This window comes from Vipera ursinii (genome assembly GCF_947247035.1).
Source record: "Vipera ursinii genome assembly, chromosome: 1".
NCBI classification, from domain to species: Eukaryota; Metazoa; Chordata; class Lepidosauria; order Squamata; family Viperidae; genus Vipera; species Vipera ursinii.
Window position 1 is genome coordinate 309,493,020 of NC_139512.1, and position 19,814 is coordinate 309,512,833.

Here is a 19,814-nt window from a genome sequence, read left to right on the forward strand (position 1 = left end):
TAATTAAGTGGTGGGATATAGTCATCCATTTTGTTGGTGTTTACAGCTAAGTCTTCCATGGAGGCTATTTTAATAGGAGTCAATAATTTTCCACCTCCAATGTTCCTAAAAGTTGTTTTCAGTGCCAGGTGTTCCCACACTTATGTTTAAAGATAGTGTCAAGGACAGCTCTGTTCTTCAGTCAGCTCTCACAGTAGGCAAAAGGTTTACTTGCTATTCCATGTTTAGCCACAAGATGTCATCAATAGCATGTAGAATAAGTTGTAAAGTTCTTTCCCCCCCCCAAATTAATATAAAGCTTTTGTATAATTAGTCCATTCTTTTTCCCTTAATTCACATCTTAAACAGAAAATAGGGTAGTAGATCCCCACCAAAAATAGGAGCTTTTTAATAAGTAAAAAGAAGATTGCTTAATTTCTTTGCTTAATCAGTTTTTTTCTTCAATGCTTTAAGGCTTAAAATGTTATTCCCCAAGTATACAAATGCCGTTTTTTTTAAAAAAAAAAAAAAGGGGGGGGGAAATTTTTGGAAAAGTCCCACAGGAAGGCAAATAGAGGGATAAGAAAGGTAAGGTCTCACCCAGGTCCTCCAGATTACTTCGTTGTGCTAGGTGGTGCTTTTGGCTTTTGGCAGGGAACGGCTTAATGATTGGCCATCTTGATGGCCAATCTCTTCTTTGGGCCAAAGGAGCTGCTCCAGATTCAAGCGGAGGGCTGCCGCCCTTCTGCAATCACAGGGAGGGCCTCCTTGCGGTGGTCACCCCACTAGGGTGACTTTCGACCCTTTTCAGGGTCCTCCAATGAAGAAGGATCGGACGGCAGGGAGAGAGCTCTTCCTGTATGTCCGAAAGCGCCGCGTGCGCAAACTGGAAGCCATTAGTTTATATTGTTTTATGTGTATGCTGTGTAAAATGTAACTAAATTATTTGACACAAAGAAACCAACTGGGAAGGTCACAGATCATGATCATGTGGCCATGGGATGCTGCCACGGTTGTAAATGAATGCCAGTTGCCAAGCATCTGAATCACAATCACATGACTACGGGACGGTGGTCATAACTTCAGGATAGGTCATAGGTCACTTTTTTTCAAACTGTTGTGAAGTGACTGATTCTACAGGTAGAATTTAGAACACTATTTTCCTAGTTGACAGGTGAATGAAGGTAGCTTAGAATCTCTTTAATTCATGATCATTAATTTTTTTCAATCTGAAAATTCAATAATTTCAAAATTTTCTATAGAAAGTATCATTTGATTTACTGATTTTCTTCTAGCTGCCATTATATTTCAAAATAGGTCTTCAGCTGCTGTATATGCAATATTAGCTTACCAGAATAGTAAGCTAATAATAATAGTAAGCTAAAATCTCAGTTTTGATGCCAATTTAATAAGGTGACATGGCATGACAATTGTTCAGATTGAGAACTCTTTAGAGCAAGGGTGTCAAACTGGCCACGTCACATGATGTGTCGCGACATATCGTGACTCTTTTTGCATTGCCGACAAACCAGCCCACAGGCTGGCAGTTTCACACCCCTGCTTTAGAGCAAAATATAATTGTAGATATTCAATGAATTGTTAAACTTGAAATGCATGCACATGTCAAAATACATAATTTGAAAACACTATGATATATTTCTCAGCTAAGAAACCCTGCAGAGGGAAGCTACAGAATAGCAAAGAAGTATATAATCATTTCAATTTTTCAATGGGGGGGACTTGTTAAAACTCTGCATATGATGTGTTGACTGTATTCATTTATAGAAAAGCATAGGAAATCTTTGTTCATATGTTAAATGAACTAATTGATTTAAAGAAATAAAAGGAAAAAGAAATTGAAAATCTTCCATTTCTAATTAACATGAAACCCCTATGTGGGAAATACATTTTAATTAACTGACAAAACTAAAATAGTTTTCTTGTTTCTAACTAGTTTGTAGAAAACGTTGGCTTCCTTTTCAAAACGTGTTTTTGTACTCAGAGCAGTAGTAGATATTGTAGTAGGTAAATAGGTAAATCTTTCCAGATGAAACCTGTCTTTGGTATTTGGCATTCTTTAATGTCCTCTTCTAAAAGTGCAGGCTTGTACCTCATCAAGCAAGTTGGGCTAATTATCCCCTTATCCATGCCCAGCCCAGAATTGCATAGCTGTGATAGGTGTGCTGCAGTTCTATAATATATGGAATGCTGGAAGAATTCCAGAAGCTGTTAGTGATATCTTCAACTATAAGAGAAAGAGGCATTTAATGTAAAGCTGACTTTTAATTTACACATAAGGAAGTTGATAATAGTTATCAGAGCATACTCTTAGGTCTTCCTTGTACCTATACCTGAACAATGGAAACAGGACATTCAAAGGTCCTAATGAAAACTACAATCCTGCTGCAGGGAATCATATTAACTTTACTGAGATGCATTGTGATATGGTGATTAGATGGTGATTAGAATACAAGTGAAGTTGTAATTGGGACAATCACCATTTCTTAGGCTAAATCACAAATTTATTGAAAGAAACTAGAGACCTAAAATTTAGCAGTTTGTTGCTGAAGTTTATTGCTACAAGTCCTAGTGGTCTTTTTCTGCATGCACTACATTGTCTCAGGCTCTAGTCTTCCTTCTCCTTCTCTGATAAAATTTAAAAGTGTCTGGTCTCAGTTATGAACTAATCAACTAACTTCCTTAATACATCATAGCTCTGGTTAGTTCAGAGTCTAGATCAAGAGTGAACAACTGGTTTAGTCACAACAACTTGGTTAGTCAGCTAACCAAGGTATGTTAGTCAGCTAACCAAGGTATGTAGGAAGCACATCACAATAGTAATGGGGGACTTTAACTACCCTGACATCAACTGGGAGACAAATTGCACCATGTGGAAGATCAAACAGATTCCTGACAAACCTAGCAGACAACTTTGTCACCCAAAAAGTAGAGAAGGGAACTAGGGGATTAGCCATTTTGGATGTAATTTTCACTAACAGAGATGAAATGATAGAAGGTGTTGAAGCCACAGGAACCTTGGGAGGAAGTGATCATGCAGTATTGGAATTCATCATTATGGAAGCACAAGCAATAGAATACAGTCAAACTAGAGTCTTGGACTTTAAAAGAGCTAATTTCAATAAACTTAGAGAGAGCTTTGGAAGGATTCCATGGATGAGAATCCTCAAGGGGAAAACAATTCAAGAAGCTTGGGAAATTTTGAAAAGTGAGTTAATAAAAGCCCAGTCTAGCACAATACCAAAAAAGAGGAAAAATAACAGCTCTCAAAAGAAACCAGCATGGCTGCATAAAGAACTCTCTGATAAATTGAAAGATAAATAGGACAAGTATAGAAAGTGGAAAGAGGGGCACATAACTAAGTCAGAATACCAGCAAATAGCCCGAGCCTGCAAAGACGAAGTGAGGAAAGCTAAGGCTCAAAATGAACTAAGGCTTGCGACCAAAGTCAAAAAATAACAAAAAAGCTTCAACATGTAAAAAACAAAAAAAGTAAAGGAAATGATTGGTCCATTAGTGGGTGAAAGTGGCAAGAAGGTGACAAGCAAAAGGGAGAAAGCAGAACTATTTAACTCGTTTTTTGCATGTCTTTACACAAAGGGGAAAAAACAGACCAACCTATCAAAAATAGTGCCATAAAAAACAGAATAGAAACACAAGTTATGATAGGCAAGAAAATGGTAACTGAATACCTGTCCAGCCTAGATGAGTTCAAATCACCAAGACCGGATGGATTACACCCCAAGGTTCTCAAGGAACTGGCAGATGTGATCTCAGAACCACTGAAATATATCTTTCAAAGATCCTGGAGCACTTGGGAACTACTATGGGAATGGAAAAGAGCTGATGTAGTTCCCATCTTCAAAAAAGGGAAAAAAATAGATCCAGGAAACTACAGTCCTATCAGCTTGACCTCAATACCTGGGAAGATTCTGGAAAAGATAATCAAACAACAAACCAGTGAGCACCTAGATGCAAACAAAATCATTACTAAAAGCCAACATGGGTTTGTCAAAAACAGATCATGCCAGACAAATCTTATTGCATTCTTCGACCAAGTGACAAAATTAGTGGATCAGAGGAATGCTGTGGATACAATTTACTTGGACTTCAGTAAGGCACTTGATAAAGTAGATCAGAAACTACTACTTGATAAGATAGAAAAATGTGGGTTAGACAGCATCACCACCAGATGGATTTGTAGCTGGCTGACTGGCTGTACTCACCGTGTGGTCCTCAATGGAACTGCATCTACATGGAGGGAAATGTGTAGTGGGGTGCCCCAGGGCTCTATTCTGGGCCCAGTGCTCTTCAACATCTTCATCAACTATTTGGACGAGGGATAGATGGAACTCATCAAATTTGCAGATAACACCAAACTGGCAGGAATAGCCAATACTCCAGAAGACAGTCTTAAGATACAGGAGGATCTGGACAGACTTGAACACTGGGCGCTATCTAACGAAATGAAATTCAATGGTGAAAAAAGTAAGGTTCTACTTTTAGACAAGAAAAAACAAATGTACAGGTATAGTATAGGGGGTACCTTGCTCAATAGTAGTATCTGTGAGAGGGATCTTGGAGTCCTAGTGGACAATCACTTAAATAAGCAGGCATATACATAGAATGAAGGCTACTGCTAAGCTTGTAAGCCGCCCTGAGTCTTCGGAGAAGGGCGGGATATAAATGGGATTAAAAATATATATATATGAGCCAGCAGTGTGCTGCAGCTGACAAAAAAGCCAACACAGTGCTAGGCTGCATTAACAGAGGGATAGAATCAAGATCACGTGAAGTATTAATACCACTTTACAATGCCTTGGTAAGGCCACACTTGGAATACTGCATCCAGTTTTAGTCAACACGATGTAAAAATGATGTTGAGACTCTGGAAAGAGTACAGAGAAGATCAACAGATGATTAGAGGTCTGGAGGCTAAAACATATAAGGAACGGCTGCTGGAATTGGGTATGTCTAGTTTAATGAAGAGAAGGACTAGGGGTGACATGATAACAGTGTTCCAATATCTCAGGGGCTGCCGCAAAGAAGCGGGAGTCAAACTATTCTCCAAAGTGCCCGAAGGCAGGACAAGAAGCAATGGATGGAAGCTAATCAAGGAGAGAAGCAACCTAGAACTAAGGAGAAATTTCCGGACAGTTAGAACAATTAACCAGTGGAACAACCTGCCTCCAGAAGCTGTGAATTGCTCCAACACTGGAAATTTTTAAGAAGAGACTGGACAGCCATTTATCTGAAATGGTATAGGCTTTCCTGCCTGAGCAGGGGGTTGGACTAGATGACCTCTAAGGTCCCTTTCAACTTTATTATTATGATTATGATTATGTTGAAGAAGTGCCAGCTGAGATGTAATGTTTAAATGATGTTATTTTATTGTGTCATTTTAAATTTTGTCCTCTGACTTCAGCCCTCTGTCCACAGAGAAATCTACTTTGCCTTTTCCAGATAGGTACAATATGTGATGGATGATTAGGTCAATCAGAAATATTTGTTCCAATAATCAGTCAAAGAACATACCAAGTCACCAACATTAACTGGGGTATATTTTTACAAATGCTATGACACATGTTTGGAGAAACAGTGCAGCCAGGATTGTAGAGAATTCAAAGAATTAAACTGAGTTATGATCTTGGCTTCTGAGCATGCTAGAGTTTTGAAATGTTGGAGTTTTGCTATACCTGAAACTAGGAACAGAATCATTCAGGCAAGGTTCCTTGAAAATTTGCTTCTAAAAATTCATAGCAGCATATTATTTACTAACTAGAAAAAAAGTTTCATGATCAACAGACAGAGCATTCCATCCCAATTTTGGGCAGTTCCTCACATGAGTAAAAATCAGACTAGTAAAATATTTTGTAGACTAGAAAGGCAGCGGCTGTCAAGAGATTAGAACAACCCCTTCCTGTTAAATTTCTCTGTTGAATATGCAGGACATGCAGCGTACATAAAAGGGATAGAATGATCTGTGGCTTAACCAACAATGTGAAATCTACCCATCTGTGATGCTGTAGTCTCATTTCTGGAAAACCAAATAGTGCTATGGCAAAGACTCTACAGTTAGGGAGTGGCTGTTCACATTCATGTAATGGGACATGATAAAAGAGAAAACATGCATTGGATTCTGCAACAAAGATTTTCATTCTTATAAACACAGCTTTTAATTATTTTTCTCATGCCATTTTTAATATTCTCCTTCATTGTGAACAGATGTTTGAAGCTTTTGAACAAAGCTATTTGAAAGAGAACCGTATTCTGTTTGTTTCTTGTTTTTTTTTAAAAAAAACTTGTTATGCTTTATGTTACGTTTATGCATGTGAATGCAAAATAATAATAATGTATAGAAAAATCCTAATTTATTTCAGTTTATTCGTACTGTTTAATTTTTGTCTTTTTGCCCAAATGGCATTCAAGAAAGCATCTCAATACTCAGCAAATTGCTTTGGACTCTAGGGACTAGGCATGACAGTAGTGAAACTTTTAACATCCTAGTTCTGATTCCATATTCACGTCCCCCCAAATTGTGCTTCAAATTTATAATGAAATCTGTGGATGACCTTGGGTGGTTAGGGGAAGAGATGCTGCCTAGGAAATGGCCATACTAGAGTGGCAAGAGCACCTAATGATTTAATGGTCCATTATTTATTTATTTATTTTTATTGAAAAGTTTTAACATACAATTTTTTCTTTAAAAATCCCCCCTCCCTTCTCCCTCCCCCCCTACCTCTCCCCCCTCCCCCCCTCCCCCCCCCGACTTCCCAGAGCTAAATACAAGGTATATATATATAAAAAACAATCATAAACAACCATATACTAACAACCATAAACTCTAAAATCCATCACTCTCTAGCTTATATAGGATAAAACAAACCTTAGTAATATTAAATATATATAGAAAAACTAAAATAGAAAAAGAAAAAAAGAAAGAAGACTTATTCAAATGCTACATGAAACTTCTTAACCCTATACTTGTTCTGGATAAACTCAATCCATTTTCTCCATTCCATAATATAGCGTTCTTGCGAGTGATCTTTCAAATAGGCCGAAATCTTTGCCATCTCAGCCAGGTCGGAAACCTTTAAAGTCCACTCTTCTATGGTCGGCAGTTCCTCTTTCTTCCAGTACTGACCTATCAAAAGTCTTGCTGCCGTAATTAAATTCAACATCAACTTAGTGTCCACAACTGTAGCATCTGTAATTATTCCCAACAAAAAAAGTTGCGGACAAAACTTTATCCTCTGTTTAAAAATCTTCTGCATGTTCCACCAGACTTTTATCCAAAAAGCCTTAACCTTTTTACAAGTCCACCATATATGAAAATATGTTGCGTCTTCATCACCGCACCTCCAACATTTAGGCTGATAATTCGGATACATACTTGCAAGCTTTTTAGGATCTAAATGCCATCTATAAAACATTTTGTAAAAATTCTCTCTTAGATTTTGAGCTTGTGTAAATTTTACATTCCTCACCCAAATCTTTTCCCACGTGTCCATTGTAATAACATCCTGGATGTTTTGGGCCCATTTTATCATACAATCCTTAACAAGTTCTGTTTCTGAATCAATCTCTATCAACGCAAGATATATCTGTTTAATATGTGCTGGTCCCTGATTTCTGATTTGCTTTATCAAATTTTCATCAGTCATTGTAAAACTGTTTTTCTGGTCTTCTTTCCACCTGGCCCGTAACTGAGTATATTGAAACCAATTTTGAACAACCTTCTCTTCTCGCAAGAGGCTATATGATTTCAAACACCAAACATTTCTTTCCAAGCTTAGGATCTCCTTGTACGTAGTCACATCATGTTTGAAACCAGCATGTATATTTTCTATTGCGTGTTTTGGAATTGCCCACAATGGTATCTTGCAATCTAGCTTATGTCTATACTTCTTCCAAACTCTCAACAATGCCTGTCTTAAAATATGCACTCTAAACACATTGTCTACCTTCTTGTCATACAACAAATATGCATGCCAGCCAAACAACAAATCGTGGCCCTCATTTAATGGTCCATTATTGATGATGATTTGATTTGGACACCACATCTGTGTGGCTCCTGGAATAAAAACAAATAACAACATACAATCCTAATCAAAAAACAACAATATGGCAAATCTGGCCATCAGCAACTAACATATATCTTTCAAGGGACTCCCAACTTCTTTGCTTAAAGCCTGGGAAAAGAGCCAGGGCTTTATCAGGATGGGGGCCACCCAGTTCTTAATGGTAACTTTATTATCCCTGAGGTCATCTACCATGACAGAGGAGACATGCTTCTGCAATCTGATAATGACACTATTGGATTGAAGGAAACAGGAATTTACCAACCCTGTTAGATCATAATGGCTTGGCTGATACCACAAGAGATAAGAAGTCCTTCAAATAACTAGGGTATATGTCGTGTAAGGCTTTTATGGATCATAACTAGCCCCTTAAATTATACCTGAATAACATTGATCCATAATTTGTCCCCATAATTTTTATATGCAAGTTTTTTTGTCCAATTGTCTTCTTGTTTCAGCAAGCCATGAAATATAAAAGAATATATATTTTTATTCATAGCGCACTATTCTGAATGAAATGAGTCTAAGGGAGTGCCTGTTCTGATGAAAGGAAATCTATTTAAGTAAAACAATAAGGAAAATAACATTGCCAAGTAGTTTTGATGTTCAATTTGCAAAAGCAAAACTTAGATGTGACCCAATCCTACCCATGTCTAGTTTCCTTCCATTCTTCCTACTTTTTCATTTCTAGCTCTACAGAATGGATTTTTTTTTTACTGTAGCCTTCTTCAAACTGATGCCTTTAGTTGTATGGATTAAATCCAAGAATTCCCTAACCTTGTTGCTTGATTGGCTAGTTGTTACTACGATTCTATCCAATTGTTTGTTTTTTGTATGTAAAAAAAATCATTCTATAGATCTGTAGCTTTTCTTTCCTGATATCAGGACTTTGACATGAGGGGAACAAGACAAAGGGGCAAGCAGAAGGGAGAAGGAACAGAAAACGTGTTCAGATATTTACAGTAGTTGAATGTCTGTAGGGTTCAAACTGAGAAAAGAATGGGCAGTGCTCATGGTTCTGTCCTTCCATTTCACATAATCAGGTGGAGATCTCTAGAGGAGCTAAATTTCTAATATTGAATATTTGGACGGTCGTCCATGTAGAACTTGAGACTTGATCACAAAAAGAGACATAGTCTCATTCAAGCTAATCTGAGCGCATGTCCCTTTAGGCCTCCACATGAATGTTCGTGAGACTCCATTTTCTATCAGTTGGATGTCTCCATCTAATAAAATTAGGTTCCTCTCTGCTGTAGCTCCCAACTGTGGGGAAAATGTAGAACACTCATTTCTTTCCTATAAATTGGAAAAACAACCGTTTTGATAACAAAAGAGAAAAAAATGTGTTTTTCTTATTTTCTTAGCTACTGGTCTGATGTTAGGGCTTTAAAAAATATTGGAACCTTTGACAACAGTATAGTCCAACTGGAGAGACGAGAATGCCTACCATTGGAAACCTAAATGTGTTTCCTCAGAAGAAGGTTTTATAGTAATGTGGGGTAAAAACGTGTTGGATTAGAACCATAACTTACTGGTCTTACAATTGTCTTTAATTTTGTTTAGTTTTTGAGGGTGCAGATTTTTTTAAAAAAAATAACCAGGCTTTTGTTTTCCATCCGTGAAACTACTTTGACGGGTAGTTCTTCCTACTTTTTCATTTCATAGCTCTTGTGTTATTACAGAATGGATTGGGTTTTTTTCCTGTAGTCTTCTCCAAGCTGATGGCTTTAGTTGTATGGATTAAATCCAAGAATTCCCTAACCTTGTTGCTTGATTGGCTAGTTGTCACTAGGATTCTATCCAATTGCTTGTTTTTTGTGTGTAAAAAAATCATTCTATAGATCAGTAGCTTTTCGTTCCTGATATCAGGACTTTGACATTAGGGGAACAAGACAAAGGGGCAAACAGAAGGGAGAAGGAACTGAAAACGTGTTCAGATATCTACAGTAGTTGAATGTCTGTAGGGTTCAAACTGAGAAAAGAATGAATAACTAATATTCATTTGTTAATAATAAAAGAGGGAAAATGTGTTTTTTCTTATTTTCTTAGCTACTGGTCTGATCCTAGGGCTTTAAAAATACCAGAACCTTTGACAACAGTATAGTCCAACTGGAGGAACTAGAATGCCTACTACTATTGGAAACCTAAATGTATTCCTCAGAAGAAGGTCTTATACTAATGTAAAAACATGTTGGATTAGAATCATAACTTACTGGTCTTACAATTGTCTTTAATTTTGTTTAGTTTTTGAGGGTGCAGATTTTTTAAAAAATAATTTACCAGGCTTTTGTTTTCCACCAGTGAAACTACTTTGAAGGTATTATTTGGATTAGGAAACTTACAAGAGCAGCTCCTTCTTGATTTCCCCATGATTTGCCTACATAGCAACATTTATTTCAATAGCAAATGAGATTGCTTGGGGCTGAACTGTGCTAACCCTGTGTTATTTGATTGATGGATTGATTTAAAAAGACTTAACATAGCCACACATATTGTAACAACAACCTTGGACAGCTCACAAAACAATCAAAACATCAACCAGCCCAAATAATCAGAATAAAAAACAAATCTATAAAGTATCTATAAAAACTCATTCCCTTACATCCACATACCATTTTAATTGATTTCAGCCTCATCCTACTCTTAATGATTGTGTTATAACTCTAAATTATTTTAATTATCATAATTTCTGTTTGATAAAACTGTTTGACTTTCCACAACTAAATGTTCCCAAGGAGACCTCCTGAACAACGCTTTATAGTTAATTCCTGCTTTTATCAGCATTAATAATAATTTAAAGTTATTATAGATGTGCACCTGGGCTAATTATGGTTAAGGATACTTTTGGTATCATGTTATCTATTTACAGTGTATTAACTTGAGTTAACCTCCCAAAAGGCCACGGAGCATTGAGCCAGGTTACGAAAATATTTGCATCCCCAAAATGGAATTCTGTTTGCAAATCGCCATTGATACAGATAGTCTGGTAGTCTTTCTAATCCTGTTTCCAATTTCTGTCCTTCTGCCTTAGTGGTATGCTTCTTTTCTCTAGTCCAGAACTGAAGAAGGAAATAATTAGTAGTAGACAGGGAGTTCAAAGAGAACATGTACCCATACAGTGTTTCTTCAAAGAAAATTTGTGGGTTTGGCCAATGGTCTGAAGTATATTTGAAAGCCAACAGCTGTTACTGCCCCAAGGGAAAAATCCTTTCCCAGCCTACTCCATGACAATTAACCACACATTGCATTGCTGTTTTTCAGGATATTGCTGGAGTATCCACCTTTGGCATGGGCAACCTTTTGCAAACCTGGAGGAGAATTGCTGGAAATAGAGGAACAGCATTCAAACCTTCCTTACTAAGAAGATCCAAGGTGTGAGAAGGAGAGGGATAGTTGCTTTAGCCAAGCAGACATGCCTTTTGGGCTGAAATTGCGAAGGACTCGACGCTATAATGTCCGGAGCAAGAACTGTTTCATGACCCGGATTCGACTGTTGGACAACAGCGTGATTGAGTGCACCTTGTCTGTGGAGAGCACTGGGCAAGAATGCTTGGAGGCTGTGGCTCAGAGGTTGGAATTACCAGAGGTGAGGATAACCCAGGAGAAGACCATCTGTAACTTGCTGCTCGGTATATTTTTAGCTCAGGCAGTTTGTTATTTGGAATCTGTTCATTAGAATCATGTTATTCTTGGAATCGGTCCGATCTTATCACCGAATGGAACTTTGGCAAATGTTTCTTGCTTACCCAAACATGAGGGCAGTCTATTACATACAGTTTGGATTGTGATTCAGTGTTATTTCCTGTCAGGATGAAACTCTAATATGAAAGGGAACATCTTTTCTTTTCTTTTTTTTTACTATAAGCAAAAGACTGCTTTACACTTGGAGTGGATAACAATACAACCACATTCGCACATGACATCAGACCACTTTTATAAATGGGGGTGGCTGTACATATGAAATATATATATCAGCTTTGCTGGAAGAATTGTCTTAAACTCCATTTTTCTTCTCTTTCATTAAACAATCCATGAGATGTAAAGCTGATTCTAGCAGTATGCAGTCCACTCTAGTGTATGTTTCTCCCTGAAATATACTGAAGTTTCAACATGATTCTCAATTCAATGCTATTACAAGTCAGATTTTATTGCCACAAGAATCTAAAGCACAATAACTGTTTCCCCTTAAGCAGGGGTGTCAAACTCGTAACGTCACGTGATGTGTCGCTACGTGTCGTGACTTTTTTCCCATTGCCGGCAGTGGGGTGAGTGCGGTTTCACCATGACGCATCCAGCCTGTGGGCTGGCAGTTTGACACCCCTGCTCTTAAGGGAAGAATGGTGCCTCTTCAGCCACAGACCTGTAAATCAGCATTTGAAATTTAGTGACAAACTGATGAATAACAGTGGTATAATTGCCCACCTAGTTTTTAAAAAGGGTACATGAATATTGCGAGTGACTTTATTTCAAAAATAAACATAAAAGGAGAAACAACAGTATGAAAACCATAGTTCTGCTCTCTGGTAATGTCATTATGTCAGTACTTTCAACCCACCCCTGCAGCCGTCAGCTGTTTATTTTAAGCAAGAGCTTGTTCCAATAGCATCAATAGGGGGCAACCCTACCTCAAAGTGTGCTTTATCCTTCTGGAGTTCCATAGAAGTTGCAAAAGTGCCTTTGACAGGACAGGACAGGACAAGACAGAACAGAACAGAACAGACATGGTCTGCACTTGCTTTAAAGGATTTCTCAGTTAGCCTGGAAGCTTTCTATTGGGTGCAAATGTTTATATGAATGAAATTTGGTGCTCTCTGGGGAATAGTGTAAATTATACCCCAAGAGAGTAAGCAATTTTTTCAGTCATTATCTAAAATGAAAACATAAAGTACCGTATATACTTGAGTATAAGCCGACTCGAGTATAAGCCGAGACCCCCAATTTCACCCCCCAAAACTGGAAAAAGTTATTGACTCGAGTATAAGCCGATCCGCCGTTCTGCAAGCCTCTGCCGCCAGCAGAGGCTCGATCCGCCATTTTGCAAGCCTGAATACACAGGAATACCCTGTGTGGCCGCGGCTCGTCGGCAGGTCTCCGTTCCTCCTGCCGACCTTTGGGGAGGTTTGGGCGCCTCCCCAAACCTCCCCAAACCTCGGCAGGTCTCCGTTCCTCCTGCCGACCTTTGGGGAGGTTTGGGCGCCTCCCCAAACCTCCCCAAACCTCGGCAGGTCTCCGTTCCTCCGCGCAGACCTGCCGACCTTTGGCGAGGTTTGGGCGCCTCCCCAAACCTCGGCAGGTCTCCGTTCCTCCTGCCGACCTTTGGGGAGGTTTGGGCGCCTCCCCAAACCTCCCCAAACCTCGGCAGGTCTCCGTTCCTCCTGCCGATCTTTGGGGAGGTTTGGGCGCCTCCCCAAACCTCCCCAAACCTCTGCAGGTCTCCGTTCCTCCGCGCAGACCTGCCGACCTTTGGGGAGGTTTGGGCGCCTCCCCAAACCTCCCCAAACCTCGGCAGGTCTCCGTTCCTCCTGCCGACCTTTGGGGAGGTTTGGGCGCCTCCCCAAACCTCCCCAAACCTCGGCAGGTCTCCGTTCCTCCTGCCGACCTTTGGGGAGGTTTGGGCGCCTCCCCAAACCTCCCCAAACCTCGGCAGGTCTCCGTTCCTCCGCGCAGACCTGCCGACCTTTGGGGAGGTTTGGGCGCCTCCCCAAACCTCGGCAGGTCTCCGTTCCTCCTGCCGACCTTTGGGGAGGTTTGGGCGCCTCCCCAAACCTCCCCAAACCTCTGCAGGTCTCCGTTCCTCCGCGCAGACCTGCCGAACTTTGGGGAGGTTTGGGTGCCTCCCCAAACCTCCCCAAACCTCGGCAGGTCTCCGTTCCTCCTGCCGACCTTTGGGGAGGTTTGGGCGCCTCCCCAAACCTCCCCAAACCTCGGCAGGTCTCCGTTCCTCCTGCCGACCTTTGGGGAGGTTTGGGCGCCTCCCCAAACCTCCCCAAACCTCGGCAGGTCTCCGTTCCTCCTGCCGACCTTTGGGGAGGTTTGGGCGCCTCCCCAAACCTCCCCAAACCTCGGCAGGTCTCCGTTCCTCCTGCCGACCTTTGGGGAGGTTTGGGCGCCTCCCCAAACCTCCCCAAACCTCTGCAGGTCTCCGTTCCTCCGCACAGACCTGCCGACCTTTGGGGAGGTTTGGGCGCCTCCCCAAACGTCCCCAAACCTCGGCAGGTCTCCGTTCCTCCTGCCGACCTTTGGGGAGGTTTGGGCGCCTCCCCAAACCTCGGCAGGTCTCCGTTCCTCCTGCCGACCTTTGGGGAGGTTTGGGCGCCTCCCCAAACCTCCCCAAACCTCGGCAGGTCTCCGTTCCTCCTGCCGACCTTTGGGGAGGTTTGGGCGCCTCCCCAAACCTCGGCAGGTCTCCGTTCCTCCGCGCAGACCTGCCGACCTTTGGGGAGGTTTGGGCGCCTCCCCAAACGTCCCCAAACCTCGGCAGGTCTCCGTTCCTCCTGCCGACCTTTGGGGAGGTTTGGGCGCCTCCCCAAACGTCCCCAAACCTCGGCAGGTCTCCGTTCCTCCGCGCAGACCTGCCGAGGTTTGGGGAGGTTTGGGGAGGCGCCCAAACCTCCCCAAAGGTCGGCAGGAAGAACGGAGACCTGCCGAGGTTTGGGGAGGTTTGGGGAGGCGCCCAAACCTCCCCAAAGGTCGGCAGGTCTGCGCGGAGGAACGGAGACCTGCCGAGGTTTGGGGAGGTTTGGGGAGGCGCCCAAACCTCCCCAAACAGGAACGGAGACCTGCCGAGGTTTGGGGAGGTTTGGGGAGGCGCCCAAACCTCCCCAAACGTCGGCAGGTCTGCGCGGAGGAACGGAGACCTGCTGAGGTTTGGGGAGGTTTGGGGAGGCGCCCAAACCTCCCCAAACAGGAACGGAGACCTGCCGAGGTTTGGGGACGTTTGGGGAGGCGCCCAAACCTCCCCAAAGGTCGGCAGGTCTGCACGGAGGAACGGAGACCTGCCGAGGTTTGGGGAGGTTTGGGGAGGCGCCCAAACCTCCCCAAACAGGAACGGAGACCTGCCGAGGTTTGGGGACGTTTGGGGAGGCGCCCAAACCTCCCCAAAGGTCGGCAGGTCTGCGCGGAGGAACGGAGACCTGCCGAGGTTTGGGGACGTTTGGGGAGGCGCCCAAACCTCCCCAAAGGTCGGCAGGTCTGCGCGGAGGAACGGAGACCTGCCGAGGTTTGGGGACGTTTGGGGAGGCGCCCAAACCTCCCCAAACAGGAACGGAGACCTGCCGAGGTTTGGGGACGTTTGGGGAGGCGCCCAAACCTCCCCAAAGGTCGGCAGGTCTGCGCGGAGGAACGGAGACCTGCCGAGGTTTGGGGAGGTTTGGGGAGGCGCCCAAACCTCCCCAAACAGGAACGGAGACCTGCCGAGGTTTGGGGAGGCGCCCAAACCTCCCCAAACAGGAACGGAGACCTGCCGAGGTTTGGGGACGTTTGGGGAGGCGCCCAAACCTCCCCAAAGGTCGGCAGGTCTGCGCGGAGGAACGGAGACCTGCCGAGGTTTGGGGACGTTTGGGGAGGCGCCCAAACCTCCCCAAACAGGAACGGAGACCTGCCGAGGTTTGGGGACGTTTGGGGAGGCGCCCAAACCTCCCCAAAGGTCGGCAGGTCTGCGCGGAGGAACGGAGACCTGCCGAGGTTTGGGGAGGTTTGGGGAGGCGCCCAAACCTCCCCAAACAGGAACGGAGACCTGCCGAGGTTTGGGGAGGTTTGGGGAGGCGCCCAAACCTCCCCAAAGGTCGGCAGGTCTGCGCGGAGGAACGGAGACCTGCCGAGGTTTGGGGAGGTTTGGGGAGGCGCCCAAAGCTCCCCAAACAGGAACGGAGACCTGCCGAGGTTTGGGGAGGTTTGGGGAGGCGCCCAAACCTCCCCAAACAGGAACGGAGACCTGCCGAGGTTTGGGGACGTTTGGGGAGGCGCCCAAACCTCCCCAAAGGTCGGCAGGTCTACGCGGAGGAACGGAGACCTGCCGAGGTTTGGGGACGTTTGGGGAGGCGCCCAAACCTCCCCAAACAGGAACGGAGACCTGCCGAGGTTTGGGGACGTTTGGGGAGGCGCCCAAACCTCCCCAAACAGGAAGGGAGACCTGCCGAGGTTTGGGGACGTTTGGGGAGGCGCCCAAACCTCCCCAAAGGTCGGCAGGTCTGCGCGGAGGAACGGAGACCTGCCGAGGTTTGGGGAGGTTTGGGGAGGCGCCCAAACCTCCCCAAACAGGAACGGAGACCTGCCGAGGTTTGGGGAGGTTTGGGGAGGCGCCCAAACCTCCCCAAACAGGAACGGAGACCTGCCGAGGTTTGGGGACGTTTGGGGAGGCGCCCAAACCTCCCCAAAGGTCGGCAGGTCTGCGCGGAGGAACGGAGACCTGCCGAGGTTTGGGGAGGTTTGGGGAGGCGCCCAAACCTCCCCAAACAGGAACGGAGACCTGCCGAGGTTTGGGGAGGTTTGGGGAGGCGCCCAAACCTCCCCAAACAGGAACGGAGACCTGGGGAGGTTTGGGGAGGCGCCCAAACCTTCCCAAACGTCGGCAGGTCTGCGCGGAGGAACGGAGACCTGCCGAGGTTTGGGGAGGCGCCCAAACCTCCAAAGGTCGGCAGGAGGAACGGAGACCTGCCGAGGTTTGGGGAGGTTTGGGGAGGCGCCCAAACCTCCCCAAAGGTCGGCAGGAGGAACGGAGACCTGCCGAGGTTTGGGGAGGTTTGGGGAGGCGCCCAAACCTCCCCAAAGGTCTGCGCGGAGGAACGGAGACCTGCCGAGGTTTGGGGAGGCGCCCAAACCTCCAAAGGTCGGCAGGAGGAACGGAGACCTGCCGAGGTTTGGGGAGGTTTGGGGAGGCGCCCAAACCTCCCCAAAGGTCGGCAGGAGGAACGGAGACCTGCCGAGGTTTGGGGAGGTTTGGGGAGGCGCCCAAACCTCCCCAAACGTCGGCAGGAGGAACGGAGACCTGCCGAGGTTTGGGGAGGTTTGGGGAGGCGCCCAAACCTCCCCAAACGTCGGCAGGTCTGCGCGGAGGAACGGAGACCTGCCGAGGTTTGGGGAGGCGCCCAAACCTCCCCAAACGTCGGCAAGTCTCCGTTCCTCCGCGCCCTGCCTGCCTGCTTCTTTCCGCTGCGGAAAGAAGCAGGCAGGCAAGGCGCGGAGTTTGGGGAGGTGCGCGCGCACCTCCCCAAACCTCCCCAAACTTCGGCAGGTCTCGGACGGCGGTGGCTTGGGAGAGGTGCGGGCGATCCCGGAAGCACCAAAGCCTCGGCCGCGCACAAGTCCTCGGTAAGTTTTTTTTGTTGACTGGAGTATAAGCCGAAGTGGAATTTTTCAGCCCAAAAAGTGGGCTGGAAAATTCGGCTTATACTCAAGTATATACGGTATATCTTATTGGTAGTCCTTGTTTTATAATTATAATTGGGACTAGAAAACTGGTCCTTATGGGCATAAGCTGAGGCACCACGTGACCTGAAGTAATTTTTTTAGTCTTTTTCACAGTGGTCATTAAGTGAATAGTGTGGTTGTTAAGGGAAAGCATTCATTTGAAAGAGGATTTTTGCTGAAACCAACAAAAGTTTTGTGAATCACAGTCACATGATCACAGATGCTGCAACATGTGTGTTTGTGTCTGTGACGACTATTTATAATGGCCGAGGGTGCTTTATGGACTTTATAAAGGACCTGTTTGGTGGCTGTGGTAACCTAGAGCTATCATAAAATGACCAGTTTTAAGTCAATGTTATCTATAAAACTTGTACGTATACTAATTCTTTTTTTCCAGCAGACATGGACTACATTCTATACATTGTAGATATGCATTCTTAATATTTTCTAACACCTGCATCCAACTTTCCAAAGCAATGAGGAGCAAATAATCAGTTATTGTAAAATACTAAAATATCACAACAGTATAATGCTTCTGGTATAAGTAGTAAATGCTAATTTATTTTTCAAATGAAAATGCTTAGGAAAATGAAAATGGCTAAAATTGCTGCCAGATAAATGATTATATAGGTGCTGAGTGTATCTTCTTAGGGGAGGTAGTGCATTTATCAAAGAGACTGCTACTGCCAAAATACCTCCCTTCATCTTTTGATAGAGTAGTTCTTCTAATACCAAAAGATGCTTTGGTGTGGGGAGAGAGACACCTTCAAATTTCTGAATCCTAATTATTTAAGGCTTATAGTTCTAACATGAATTAGAACATACGCAATCCATGAAGTACAGAATTGACATGAATAAGGCTGCCAAAATACCTCCCTTCATCTTTTGATAGAGTAGTTCTTCTAATACCAAAAGATGCTTTGGTGTGGGGAGAGAGACACCTTCAAATTTCTGAATCCTAATTATTTAAGGCTTATAGTTCTAACATGAATTAGAACATACGCAATCCATGAAGTACAGAATTGACATGAATAAGGCTGCTTCTACCAGTTAATTCTATAGTGATTCTGTTCAATGTTTTGACCTCCAATAGCCATGTATTAGTACTACTAGACAGGTATGAGAAATTGATTTCATGGCTAGGAACAGTTACAAAGGGTGAATGAATGAAAACTTACTTTAAAAATAACTTTGGGGCACTGAGATTGCCTGAGATTCTAGTGCCCAGGCTACATTTAGGAGTGTCTTCAAGTTAAAATCCTACTATTTGAATGTATGTTCATCTACACCCATAATAAATGAAACACAAGATTGCTGGACAAAGGATGATCAGCCTTGCAGCTTGCCTCTTGAGAATCCACGTTCATTTTATTGCCCCTAATCCAGCTCACGATTGAGTCCAAGCAGAGGTCCATTGTTCAGTCTCACCCACTTAATGACAAAGAGAAAGAGCAGCATACAGGCTACAAATTCATCTCACTCCAAAATGTGGATGTTCATGTACACATTGAGAAAACAAAATCATGCAGCGGCAATTGTTGTAGACACCAGCAAATGCCTTTCCCGCCTCAAGCCAGCTTTTCCACAGAGTTGGGCCAAAAGGTTTCAGTGGTATGAAACAGCTAAGTGTCAGAATCCATTTATATCACATTCATAAATGTATGTTTAAAACATTATCCTCCCCCTCCTGGATTTTGCCATCTCCCGAGTAAGGAGGAGCGAATGTGGATTCAGCCTGCCTTAGGTTATTTCAAAGACCAAGGGAAACCTTTTGAACTGGGGGAACAAAGGGGAGGGTTAGGGAAGGAGGCATCTGGCCTGTGTCTCCATTTGAATCTGTAAAGGAAGAAGGCAATAACCGTAAAGATTTGAAGTTTCCTTTTTCCCACGAAAGGGATGACACGAAGTAAATGATGGGGGGCTGACCAAATGGGGTTGAGAGAAGGGGGGATTGAACTGGGAACTCCTTGTAAAGTCTCAATCTGTAAAACAATACCAGGTCCCATCTTGTATTTCCACAACCAAACATGTCCTAGTAAAAATTCCTTTTGGACTAGAACTGTCTCCAAGAGTTTTTGTTTTCCTAAGACGTGAATTGGGGTGGGTCCTGACACTAAGAATACTGGAGAATGTTTTGATCTTGTGTTTTAACCATGACATGTTTCTAATAAGTTGGTTTGGAGGCTGTACACCGTCAGCAGTACTGTGATACTAAAGAATTTTCTTCTTTGCTGAACAATAACCCTGTATGAGGCCCTGTTCTCTTTACAGATGATGCCACAGTATAATGAATGAGACTTCAGTTATTTAATTTTTTTTCATTAAGAA

The 19,814-nt window shown here is 43.7% G+C and overlaps 1 protein-coding gene across 1 annotated transcript in view; it reads left to right on the top strand.

Annotated features, from left to right (window-relative positions):
- Positions 1 to 19,814, top strand: part of PTPN14 (protein tyrosine phosphatase non-receptor type 14) — a 137,113-nt gene that overhangs the window by 29,928 nt on the left and 87,371 nt on the right. The window contains exon 2 of the mRNA XM_083348766.1: positions 11,340 to 11,664. Within this exon, the coding sequence (XP_083204892.1) occupies positions 11,491 to 11,664 (174 nt within the window). The 5' untranslated portion in view covers positions 11,340 to 11,490. The remainder of the gene's footprint in view (positions 1 to 11,339; positions 11,665 to 19,814) is intronic.